At 64.4% G+C, this 12843-nt stretch overlaps 1 protein-coding gene across 1 annotated transcript in view; it reads left to right on the forward strand.

The window, feature by feature from the left end:
• Window positions 1-12843, forward strand: part of PHACTR3 (phosphatase and actin regulator 3) — a 208767-nt gene that overhangs the window by 114353 nt on the left and 81571 nt on the right. Inside the window, exons 3-4 of the mRNA XM_062202414.1 lie at window positions 4381-4458; window positions 10756-10938. Coding sequence (XP_062058398.1) covers window positions 4381-4458; window positions 10756-10938 — 261 coding nt within the window. The remainder of the gene's footprint in view (window positions 1-4380; window positions 4459-10755; window positions 10939-12843) is intronic.

Genomic DNA, 12843 nt, shown 5'->3' on the forward strand with positions numbered 1-12843 from the left:
CTCCCACCTGCTGGCCACACTCAGTCGTGAGCCCACGGCCCACACAGCTCCCACCTGCTGGCCACACTTGGTTGTGAGCCCACGGCCCACACAGCTCCCGCCTGCTGGCCACACTTGGTTGTGAGCCCACGGCCCACACAGCTCCCGCCTGCTGGCCACACTTGGTTGTGAGCCCATGGCCCACACAGGTCCTGCCGTGGCCCTCGCCCTCCCACATCCACAGCCCCACCTTGGTGGTGCCAGGGCCTGGGTCCCACCCCACGGACCCGGGTGTCATAGGCCTGGGCTGGGCCTAGGTCCTGCTTGTTCCTGGGGACCCCTGCTGATTCAGAGGGCCAGGGCCCTCGGTTTGGTCTTGGGACCTCCAGGCTACCCTTCTTCCTGGGCACAGAGCTGCCTGCTCCCCGGGCCCTAAGCTCCACCCAGGTATGCCCATCCCAACGCCCTCCCCCACCGAGGGTCCCAGAGGTCCCCCACTCACCCTGGGCTGTACCCTCACACCCTGCTGGTCCCAGCTCTGTGCGAGGTTGGGTTGCACCGGGTCATCCCATTACCCCTGCCTCCTCAGAGTCCTGAGACCATGCCAGGAGCAAGTTGGGAGCATGGAGTGAGGGCAGGAGCCTGAGCAGCCACAATGGCCACTACCTATGGACCACAGCAGCAGTGCCCACGCTTACCTAGTCATGTAAACCAGCTCAGTAGTAGATGGAGCTCTCACCTGCCCCCCGTTCTGGGTAGCAACAGGTCCTCAGAGGGGAGGTCTCACAGCTGGCGTCGGGAGAAGCCCACCTGGCAGGGGAGGAACCTCCTGGCGCCCGGAGCTAAACACCACCTGTCAGCTGGCTGTGCCGGTGCAGTCCGTGCCGGGGCGCGGGGCAGCCGGGTGTGCCCTGCCGGCGCTGGGCTCCTGGGCCCCAGCTCCGAAGAGCCATGGACTCCAGGACCGTGAGGACAGCAGACAGTCGGTGCCCGGGCCTGTGGTCTGCATGCCCACCCTTCTGCACATCTTACACGGTTCCTGCCTTTTTAAAAATTATTTATTTAAAAGGCAAAGTGAGAGAGAGAGAAAGCTGTTCCATCCGCTGGTTCACTCCCTGAATGGCCACAACGGCCTGGGCTGGGCCAGGCCAAAGCCGGGAGCCAGGAGCTTCATCCAGGTCTCCCACGTGGGTGCAGGGGCCCAAGCACTTGGGCTGTCGTCCACTGCTTTCCAAGTCCATAGCAGAGAGCTGGACTGGAAGGACAGCCGGAGCTCAAACCAGCACTAATGTAGGATGACATTGTCAGGTGGTGGCTTAACCCAGCGCGCCACAGCGCCAGCCCCTTTCACGTGATCTCTAACGACCTAAGAGGTTGATTGACAAAATCTCCTGGTCAAGAACGGAGAGAAGCAGGCGTCACTACTGAGCAGCTCTCCAGCGCCTCCTGTAGACCTGGCCCAGAGTGAACAGGAGGGGCTCAGGCCCCGCCCCTCGGCAGGTGCCCTGCCCGAGTCCATCACAGCCAGCAGCCCCTGGGAGGAAGTGGGTGCCGTGGGCGTGGCTTTGGGTGGGGTGGCCCCGGGGGAGGAGGGGACCAGGGTCTCGAGAAAGGCAGGGACAAGCATTGCAGCGGGGGACGGTGTTGGGGAAGGCAGGCCGGTGAGTCAGAGGCCCCGGAGCAGGGCGAGTTCTGTGCCCACGTGGGGGTTAGAAGGTTGAGCTCCTTCCCCGAGGACCCCGTGCCCTGCAGCTCCCTCACTGCTGTGCTGGGCCAGTTGCCAGGTGCTCGGGGGCCCTGCAAGGTCGTGGGGACCTTGAGGTTGACACCTGCATCTCCCCACCCCACGCCCCCGTCTGGTGTCTGGATGTCCTCAGAGCGGCGCCGCGTCCTCACTCTGGAACGTCCTCCCGCCCAGAGCTGGGCTGCCGCTTGTTTGGTGTGTCAAGTCCAGATGTCACCGGCGTCGCTGGTGAGGATGAGACGAGGTGACTTAGAGGGGGTCGGAGCCAGGACTGGGACACTCCAGGGAGGCCCCCAAGGCTGTCCCCCTGCCTGGGCGGGGGCTCAGGGCGGGTAGCAGCTGGCCAGGGTCTAGGTCGGCCGTTTCCAGACTGTACGACCTCCAGCGGGTTGAGGCCTCACCCCTGAGAGGGGACAATAGACAGGGCTGCTCTCTGGTCACCTGCAGGCCCTCGGTCCAATGCAGGCAGGTCCTGTGTCCCCACTGAAACTCCAGGAGCTCCAGGGACAGTGGGGCGCGGCCCCCTCCCAGCCCTTCCTCCTGTTCTCTGTTTCGTTAGGGCGCCGGCTCCTGCTCTCACTAAGATACTGGAGAGGAGCCTCCAGGGAGGGAGGCTCGGGATTAGGAAGATACGGTTGAGGATGGGGCGGCCCCCGCAGGCTGGTGTCTGGCAGTGCGTGTGTAGGGACGGTCACGTGGTGAGCCCCACGGCAGAGACAGAAGCCAGAGGGACTAGGCTCCTGTAACCACCACTCCAGGGCAGCCCTCCCCTCCCAGCCCAGACATCACAGCTAGACCAGGTCCCACCCCTGAGCCCAAGACTCCAGAGTGGAAGGGTCCGCCCGAGTCTGGGGGCCAGGTGCTGCTTGGGCGCTGTCAGCCAGGACCACGGCTGCTTCTGGGGCTCCACCCAGAGCCAGCATCTCCATCAGCAACTTGAAATGGGTTTGGAAACCACGGCTCCTAGAAGGAAGACTTCTCCTTTGCAGACGGCGTCTTCCCCTGCCGAGCCAGGGTTTCCCTCGTGGGCCTGGGGGCTGCTTCTCCCGGCTCTGATTTGTCCACCCACACACTCGTGGACGCTGTCGTCTGTCCTGCCTACAGGCTGGTCTCGGGCAGAGGCTGGGCCTGTGCGGCTGATGGCTGCATCCCGTGTGCCTTACGGTGCCAGGCGCGTAGTAGGTGCTTATAACCATGACTAGTTAGAATCGAGTGACTACTTCATAAAATCGCCTACACCACTCTGAAGGGAGGAGGACTCGGCTGAGCTCCCCAGGGACGACGTGGCCCATGCACGTAGTAGGTCCTCAATACTTTTGGGCAGACTAATTCCGTTGTCATTGTCAGTATCCAGTCTGCCTCATCCCTTCCACGTGAAGCCCAAGAGCTGGGCTGGCTCTGTCCCGGGGTACGGGGCTGCGGCAGGCGCCCAATGGCCACTTTTGATCAGGGCCCAACAGCAGGTGCTTTGTGCCTTCGTGGAACGCGTCCAGAGGCTTAGAGTTCTGTTTGGAAACTGGGGACCACCTGTAGGCATGTTGTCCAGGCAGTTAGACAAAGCGGTGAAGGTGTGGGTGCCCCGGGGACAGGCCAGGGAGGACTTGGTGGGTCCCTAGCATGTGTGCAGCCCTGGGTCTGGGAGGCAGGAAGGACTGTGCCGAAGGGGGGATTGCCAAGATCTGGGAATGCGGGGTTGCTGCAGGGGGCGCCGGGCATGGCCTCCTGCCTCCCTGTCCACTTAGTGAATTACTTTTACAGCTTTTTAAAGATCATTTGAGAGGCAGAGTGGCAGAGGGGAGAGACAAAGAGAAAGACATTTTATATCCAATTCCTGCAACAGCCATGGCTGGGCCAGGCGGAAGCCAGGAGCCAGGAATTCACCCCGGTCTCCCACGCTGGTGGCAGGAGCCCAGATACCTCCCGGGGTGTGCATTTCCAGGAAGTGGATCTGCAGCACAGAGGGGCCGGGACTTGGACCAGGCCCCCTGATTCGGGATGCCAGCATCCCAAGTGGCCGTGTGACCTGCTGTGCCACAGCCTCTCCCCACCCCCGCCCTTGGCGAATTCTTTGAAAGCTGTTGTTGACCCGCAGTTTTTTGGGGGAGCCGGGCTCTGGTTTGTGAGCCCACAGCCGTGTGGTCCGGATGCAGTCAGCAAGAAATGCAGGAGCCACGGGGCAGCGCCCAGGGCATGGGGGCAGGGAGGACTCCTTCCAGGGCTGGTAGGTTCAGAGCCCTCGTGGAGGGTGGCATGGCCACGGGAGCTGGCGCCGAGAGGGGCGGTGTGCCCCTCGGTGCCATCACACCGTCTTCTCACCGTGCCCCTCCTCGGCTGTGCTCTGTGCGCCTCGCTCAGGAGGTGCTGACTTGGTCAGGAGCCCCCGCCCCGCCCCACCCCAGGGCACCCTCTGTGGCATTTCTGTAACCGGGAGGCTGGCGCTGGCTGGGACCTGGACGGCAGTGCGCGGTGCCCGTGGCCGTGACTGTGGCGTTTCTGTAACCGGGAGGCTGGCGCTGGCTGGGACCTGGACGGCGGCGCGCGGTGCCCGTGGCCGTGACTGTGGCGTTTCTGTAACCGGGAGGCTGGCGCTGGCTGGGACCTGGATGGCGGCGCGCGGTGCCCGTGGCCGTGACTCACCTGCTGTCTGTGTCCCGTAGCGCTGGAGAAGAAGACGGCGGGCAGGCAAGGCCGCGAGCAGCTCATCAAGAAGGGGCTGCTGCAGATGATGGAGCAGGGTGAGTGGACGCCCGGGCGCGGGAGGCCAGGCCGGGGTCAGGGTCAAGAGGCCGAGCCCTGGGAGGGTCCGTCTGGAGGGGGCAGGGCCGTTTCCCGGGCGTGAGCAGCAGGGGATGGGGCTCCAGTTCTCCCCGTGTTCACGCAGTAGCCTCTGGTCTGGGCACACTGTCTCCTTCACGCACCAGCCCCTCCCACTGCACCGTGCATGAAGCTCCCGGCAGGGCGTGGAAAGGCCGAGAACGCTGTGGGTGCCGAGCGCGTTTGAGGTCCATGCACGTGGTCCCCGTGGGCGTCCAAAGGCCCCGTGTGTGATGTGCTGGGTGTGCCCACCTGGGTCTCTCCTCGCAGCACCGCTTGGGGGTGGGGGTTGCTCCTTCCCCCTGGTGTGAGGATAGGAACGCGGGGCCTCAGGGTGGCTGCTCCAGGTCCCTCAGCGTAGAGCCGAGATGTGCTGCCCACGTGCAGACCTCTGGGTGTGGTCCCCGCTGGGGAGGGTGGTCTTGGCGTCTTCCAGAAAGGCCATTACCTTCGTTACGTGATTCACTGCCCAGACTTCTCCCCTTCCTGTGAGGCATTCCAGCAGGTGTGGGATGGAGAATGTGGATCCTGGCACCAGCCCTCCGGGTCTCGGGGACTCTGGGTCCTCGGTTTCACCGGAACTCGCCAGCGCCTGGATTGCTCTCTCGAGCGGGTCCAGCTGCTGCCTCTTGGGTTAGGCAGTGCAGCCTCACAGAGCCGAGTCCCTGGGGCCTGTGCAGCCCATCCAGTGTCCGTCCGCCTGCCCCATCGTCTGTCATGAGCATCTTTGTCCTCAAATGCTTCGGGAGTCGGGGTGGGGGAGCTCACGGAGGGAACAGATCCAGATCTTGCCCCCCGAGTCGTGCTCTGCCGCCTGCCTGCAGCTCCTCTCCTTCCTTAGGTGTGGGGAGCAGGGTCTCTGGATGACTTTTCAGGGGAAGCTGCCTGGGACACCACCTAATCCTAAACCAGACGTGCGGGAGAGCGCCCAGGGTTTGCTGTGCCCTGCCGGCTCTGGGTTGGGGGATGTCGTAGCTGAGCTGGAAACTTGAATGGCACCCAGGCCTGCCAAACTCGGGCGTGTTGAATACCTTCCGCCAGCTCTCCTCCTAGGAAAATGAGGATCTGATCAGCACTGACACTGTTTATCATCGATTCTAAAAATACTGTCTTTGATGAACAAAGAGTGAGGAGATAGAGCTTATCCCTTTCCAAAATGAAGTTACCCTTTGAATAATTAAAGAGGAGGACTTGCAGAAGAAATGCAGTCTGGCTTTTTTTAAACTCTGGGTTTGGGGAGGTGGTGTGGGCTGAGGGTTAAGCAGGGGCCCAGAGGCTGGCGGTTGGCAGCAGCTGGGTGATAGGTGACCTCGTGTCCTGGGGACATGGGGACTTCCTGGTGTTGGACAGGGCGCAGTGCACCTGCTGCCTCCTGGCAGAGCTCGGCAAACCTCTGCTGGAGAGAGTCAGGTGGGAGACACCTTGGGCTTTGGGGCTGGCTCTGTGCTGCTGCCCCGAGTCCTCATCCCTGGATCCCATTGCTTTTCTGTGGATATTTTCCCAACCTCCTAGAGAGGTAAGATTCTGGTGGAACTCGGGTCTACGTGCGGAGTCCGGTAGCCTGGCCCTGGCCCCCAGGTCGACGTCTGCTAGTCCTCACCCCACCTGTCTCTCGCTCCACGACTGTGGACCAGGAGCCGGAGTGGCCTGAGACAGAGGCCAGTTTCCCCACAAGCTGAGCATGCGCCCAGTGATCAGCACCATTGCACTGAGTGCGGGCCACGTGCCATGTGCCAGCTGCCAGGGACACAGGTGGGCAAGCCACGGTGCTTTCCAGAACAGGGTCCCGTGCAGCCCAGATGTTAGCTAACCCCACACACAGACACGGATCTAACGGGGTTCTTGCCTGGGCTGGCAGGGCGCCAGAGATACTGAGTGGAGGCCGGAGGTGGGTGGGAGAGAGCCTGCCTCTCAGGTTGCTGTGTGCTGGGCTCACCTGGGGAGTGGCGGTTACATCAGTGCTGTGGGGTGGGGCCCAGGGGAGACCCTGGCATCAGCACCTGCTGAGCTCTCTTGGCCGATTGCAACTTCGGTGTAGCAAAGGCTGGGAAGCTGAAACTCGGCAAGTGGGAGCGACTTCCGGCGTAAGGGGTAGCAAGTGGAAGGGCGCACGGGGCCTCGGGGACCCCGTGAGGGAACCTGGAAGCCGGTAGCGGTGGCGGGAAGTGGGGAGGATGAGAGACTTGGGTCCAGGACCCCTGTGCCTTCCCTGCCCCGACACAGCTGGGCTCGCAGAGGCCCCAAGGCAGGCCCATGGCCCGGGGTCAGCAGGAGCTTGTCCTTGGCTGGGAGCAAGGCCAGGGGGTCTCTGAGGGGCCCATCAGGAAAGGGCACCAGGGCTGCTCTGGGAAGGGCCTTGGTCTTGCCTGCTGTGGCAGGCGTTTACGGAGCGTCTTCCCTGCAGTAATGACGGGATCTGTGCAGACGGTCAGCCGCAGGCCCAGCTCATGATGCACCTGCTTAGAGAGCACGCTGTAGGTCAGGCTCACTCTGCGATCCATCCTGGGCTCAGAGTCTCCGTGAGGGGAATTGCAGCCACGCCTTCCCAGCTCAGAGTCGGCCCCGGGCCAGGGACAGGGAGCCAGCACCTCCTGCTTCCCCGTGGGTGTGCTTACTCCCAGGGGGCTCAGCTGCTGTGGTGTCTTCCTGGGTCACCTCTGCCACCCCTTCTGCTCCCAGCCAAGAGGGGACCACTCTGCAGCCATGGGTGCCCCCCTGTGGCCAACCCACCCTCGCAGAGCCTGTCCACACAGCGGCCAGGCCTTCCCATAGGATGGGTGGTGGGGAGAGGAGGCCTTGGAGAGGGGCAGGGCCACAGACCCTCCCTAGCAGCCCAGGAGCTCACACGGGGGTCTCACTGGGCAGGACGAAGCCCAGGAGTGCCCTCCGCCCTGCACATGCGTGTGAGTGCACACACCTGCCGGGAGCAGCCGGGCACAGTGGCTGTGCCGCCGGCCTCTGGATGACACCTGTGGAGAGAACCCGAGACCCCGAGTGACGAGGCTGTGCCAGGCACACGCGTGTCCTGGTGCCATGGCTGTTACCTCGTGATCCTGCTCCCATGTTGCCCTGCACGCTGGCAACTTGTGGGGCTGGGAAGGGCCTGTTGGTGATATTATGAGAAAGTCGGAGATGGGCAGGCCGTGCCAGGGCCGGGGAGGGGGGGATTGCCCCGCTCTGAAACGTCTGTGACCGGGAGTGGACAAAGGTCTTTGAGAAGGGTCCCTTCCCAGCCCCTCCGCCTGGTCCTCAGAGGTGGGAAGCAAGGAGAGGAGCGCGGGCGTCTCTGGCCCAGACGCTGCCGATGCCCCCACTTTCCTGGCCCCCGGGAGCGTGCACTTGGCCTTTTCGTAAACGCCTCGAGGAATCTCATCCTCCCCCACGCATGGGATGGGGGCGCCATTGCCCTGTGCTCTGCTCCGTGGCCTGAGACTCACGCATGGGATGGGGGCGCCATTACCCTGTGCTCTGCTCCGTGGCCTGAGACTCACGCATGGGATGGGGGTGCCATTACCCTGTGCTCTGCTCCGTGGCCTGAGACTCACCAGCAGCCTTTCCTCGGGGGATTAGACAGCACGAAATCAGGTCCGTGTGTCAGGAACGCCAGGGGCTGTGTGTGTGCCCATGCGTGTGTGCCCGTGTGTGCATGTGTGTGCCCGTGCGTGTGTGTGCCCGTGCATGCATGTGCGCAAAGGTGTACTCGTGTGAGCATGCGTGTGCTTTCACAGAGCACACACGTGTGCATGCATGTGTGTATGGCAGTTCCCTCTCGCCCTCCTGCCCGTGTGACACCCTGACTCTGCTCTCTGCTCCCCTGGCAGCTCTGGAGGGAGAAGGGCGGTGGCTGGAGAGAGGCCAGGAGGGGTCAGCCGTGCAGTGAGAGGAGCAGGGCATGAGCTGTTCTCCCCCCACCCCCGTTTCTTAGCAACGGCCCTGCCGCCAGGGCTATTTTGGGAACTGTGACTTTTCGTTGACCGTGATCATGAGCCGGCGCTCAGCACAGCCCAGGAAAGTCCTCCGAGGGCCGCCGGGCTGCACACAGGTGCAGGGCTCCTGGGGCGGCAGCTGGGCGTGCAGCCTCTGCCTGGGCTCAGGAGGGAGACCCCTGCCTTCGGTTCAGCTTGAGGTTACCTTGACGGTCCTGGGGACGTGTTTATTATCCACGGCACCCACAGTCCCCGGCAGCACACAACCTGCCCTGTCTAGGGTTTGGCATCCATACCTGTGAGCAGTGGCAGGAGCCTCACCCGGCACAGGGCCGTGGTGAGGTCCAGGCAAGCGACACTTGCCGTGTGCCCCTCCCGTGTCCGGGCAGAGCTCACACCTGCCTGGCTGCTCCCGCCTTCAGCTCCGCCAGGGCAGGGTGTGCGGGTGGTTGCAGTGGTCAGCGATGGATAAGCCAGTGATGAGGGAGGGGCCAGAAGGCCGCGGCACAGTCCAGGTGGGCAGCTGTCGCCGTGGCTGGAATCTGGCCAGGACCTGCCCAGTGAGGCCTCGGAGCTCGGCGTGCTCCCTAAGGGGCCTTTGCACACGGTAACCGCAGGTGGAGCGTGCAGCTCGGGCGTCGTGGCTCCTGGCCCAGAGTCCAAGACTTTGTCTTCCTGTCCTTTCCGGGAAGGGTCGTGGGCAGCCTTGACCTCTGCACAGGTGACGCAGGTGCAGGGATGAGCTCTCTGGGCCCCGGGTCCCCGCGCTCCGGCAGCGCTCACTTTTTTCTGCCTTCAGGAGTCTGACGTGCCCTGGGGGGAGATGTCTGGGGGGGTACAGACCAAGCTCCTGTGAGGGGACGTGGGGCAGGGGGCCCTGTCGATGGGAAGCCTGCAGGCGTGCGGGCACGTTGGCCCTGCTCACGGCCAGGTCCCCTGCTGTTCTTGTCCTCGTCGGATCAGGGGCAGCACCACCACAGTGGGTGCCGTGGCGTGCTTGCCGTGTGCCAGCTATGCCACCTGTGAACTCTGCCGATTCCCACCACAGTGCCATGGAGCCAGCAGCAATGCCATCTCCGCTGGGTAGACCAGGAGGCTGAGACGTTGGCTGTGGGTTGCATGCGTGGCAAGGGTGTCACTGTACACTTCTTGTCCAGCCAGGGCGCTTTGGGAATGAGAGGGACACTGGTGCAGGACACAGGGCGGCAGGCGGCACTGAGCTGGGCAGAGCGCGGCTCTGGCTCTGGTGTGATCGCGTCCTCGGCCACCACGAGAGGCAGTGTGAGAGGAAGTCGGGGTGGGTCAACGTCCCACGCCGTGACCCTGTGCAGGCCACGCTGCTGCCCAGCGTTTTGGGGTCTGCACCGTGATCCGGCCATGGCGCCTCAGTGGAGGAAATGCAGGGGACCTCCTGAGGACCCCCCGCACCCCGTGGCTTCTCTCGGGGTGACCGGTCCGGGGCCTGGCCCTGGTGGCTGTGTGGCCACAGCCCCTTGCTCAGATCCCCAAGGGGCCAGGCCCCGCCCACCTGCACCAGGAGCCTCAATGCCCTCACTTCTGGGGAGGCAGCTGCCGCGGCCTGGGGGGGGGGCTGCGCTGAGCCCCCCGTCCCTGGCTGTGCCTCCTCGCTGGGCTCCCTGTGCCACGTGTGGTCGTTGCGTGGCCTCTCAGCAGATGAGGCACCTGGGGACGAGGGGAAGGTTCCGATGAGCTCCTCTTTGCCAGGTGCGCAGGGAGTGAGCCAGCAATACTCGCTTCCCATAGTTCTCTGCGGCCGAGACAACCCAAGTGACTGACAACCCAGCACCCCAGGGCATGTCAGGGTTTCTTGCTACCTCCCCCTGTGGGCTGGGGCTGGGCGTTCTCTTCTCCTGGTGCCTGCTGCCCCCTGGTGGCCAGGACATGTCAGGGCGAGGGCTTTGGGGTCCTGGGAACAAGCAATTTGGAAGCCACTGCCGCTTCACAGCCCTGGCGTCCCATTGGCCAAAGCCACACAGCAGGCGGCGTGGCCAGAGGGGGGGACTTGGCAAAGGCCCATGGTGGTGGGTGTGGGAGGGGGCTGGGGCAGTGTCCAGTCTCCCCAAGGTGTCTGAGTGACAGCGTGCACTGTGGGGTGGGCGCCCAGAGCAGAACCCGGGGTGGGGCTGAGGTGTGCTGGGCTGTCCGGGGCCCACCTGGGAGGAAGTGATGTGGCGAGGACCTGCAGTGTGCACCCCAGGGCCTGGGCGCCATCGCGGGGGCCCCTCCCGTGAGCTCAGAGGGCGGGGCTGCTCACGCTGGGTTTCCTTACAGATGCAGACAGCAAAGTGTGCAGCCCTGACGGAGGCCCCCAGTCCTCGCAGAGCGAGCCGTGCCCCCCGAAGCCGGAGACGCTGACCTCGGAAGACGCGCAACCAGGAAGCCCCTTGGCCGCTGGGACAGCCCAGGCCTCCCTGGAGGAGCCACTGTGCGCCGACGCCTGCCTGGACGCTGCAGGTAGTGGCTGGAGCCGGAGGGGCTTGCGCTGCACCCCCAGGATTGGCAGGGCTGGGGCAGTGGCCCTCCTGGGACCGTGTTTTCAGGATGCCACGCCCACGCTCCCCGCCCTGCTGTGCCCCCTGCCCGGCTGGGTCTGCACGTCTGTGGGGATGTTTTTCTCCCATCTCACTGGTGAGCGAAGGTGCTCACAGGTGTGTGCGGCGGCCTTCTGCCTCCCCTCCTCCCGGGAAAGTGCTCTGCATTGGAGTGAGGGTCCGGGGGGCACTCAGGCGACCCCACAGCAATAGGGTGGGATGTAGGTTGCAGGGGCTTCCCTCCTGGCAGCCTGAGCCCCTTTCTCAAGAGGAGCCAGGGCCATCCAAGTGCCTGGTGAGGTCGGGGGTTGGCGCAGGTGCGGGGTGGGGGGGAACTACTCGGGCCCAGTGCCGGGCTCTTGGCTGCTTCCCGCAGGTGGGCTTGGCCTTGCCTGAGCCGCGACCCTCTGCTGCACGGGAAGTCGTGGGAGCTGTGCCAGGGCCCACGGGGGCGGGAAGGACTCGGTGTGCACCTGCACATGCACGCTTGTGGCAGTGGTGGGGACGCTTTGCAGGCTGTGGGGACGGGGAGGAAGGGAGATGGTGAGGAAGAAAGCAGGCGGTACTAAGGATCCGAGGGCCTTTGAACTCCCCCTCGCCCCATCCATCCTGGCTGCTGTCCCCTGGAGCCCTCGCCGTGGCGCCAGGAGCTGTTTCCCCATCAGAGTTCAAGCTAAAACAGGGCTGGAAAGTGAATTCCACGGGTCTCCAGGAGTGGGAGCTCAGGCCCCAGGCTGCTGTGTTTCTGCCTCAGAGCCGGGTGGGCTTCTCTCCCCCGCCAAGTAAGGGCCACCAGCGTCACAGCTGCTCCACCGCCTGTCCCTGTGCCCACAGCACCCACAGGCGTCTGCCGAGAGGGCCTCTGTGTCAGCGTCACCTGGCCTGGGGATGCGCCAGGAGCGTGGAGCTGAGGGTGGTGGTGGCTCCTGCCCTCCCTCTCAGCACCTCCTTGTCCCTCCGTGGGGACTTCTGCCGGGGCCACAGCAGTGGGCGTGGGTCTGGTGGCCCAGGGGACCTGCCCTGCCCTTGACCCCAGCCCTTCCCTCTGCCCCACGGCTGGGCTGCTGCTCCCCCCCACAGGCTGTGCCCACGCAGCTCCAAGGGACACTGGGCTCCCGTCCACACCACTTCTGTTCTCGGGCGCGCGTGGTCCAGCTGCCTGGCTCTGTGATTCTGTACTGAGGACTTCTCCGGGCTGAACGTGCTCCTGGGCCGAGGGCCGAGTAGGGGTTTGAGAGAGGGAGGCGTGGACGTGCTAGAACAGGAGGTGGCAGGTGCTGCCCGAAGGACAGAGGCTGACAAAGCTTCTGAGGGGCCGAGACACACGGGACGGCTGAGCTGGGAGCACAGGGTTCGCACCTCGGGCTGTGCATGGTGGCTTGAGCCGGCCTCACAGCCACAGGGGGTGTTGGTCTTGCTGAAGGTGACCACATGTTCAGAGCTGGGGTGGCAGGGGGAGGGCCCATGGTGGTGTCACTCGGGACCCTGGCTGCAGGGCGTGGCTGCAGAACCCGCACTGCTCAGCATGGGATGCCTAGGTGCTGCCTGGGCTTGGCCCGACCATTCATTCCCGGCCTCCCGGGAGGCGGGGTGGGGTTTGCCTGACAAGCTAGTTCCACACAGGGAATATGAGAAGCTTACAGTGGCTGCGAGGGGGTAGACAGGCTCTTTACTGCTGTCCCTGCTCCCTCCCTGTGTCGGTCCCTGAGCCCCAGCCCCCAGCCCCCAGGGAGCTGCCTGCATCTGGGCCCTGTGGATGATTTCATCACAGACATCGTCTCGCAGGAGGAAAACCACATTCTCGGGCAGCAGCTGCCACGTGAGTGCT

The sequence above is a fragment of the Lepus europaeus genome, chromosome 10, assembly GCF_033115175.1.
Source record: "Lepus europaeus isolate LE1 chromosome 10, mLepTim1.pri, whole genome shotgun sequence".
NCBI classification, from domain to species: Eukaryota; Metazoa; Chordata; class Mammalia; order Lagomorpha; family Leporidae; genus Lepus; species Lepus europaeus.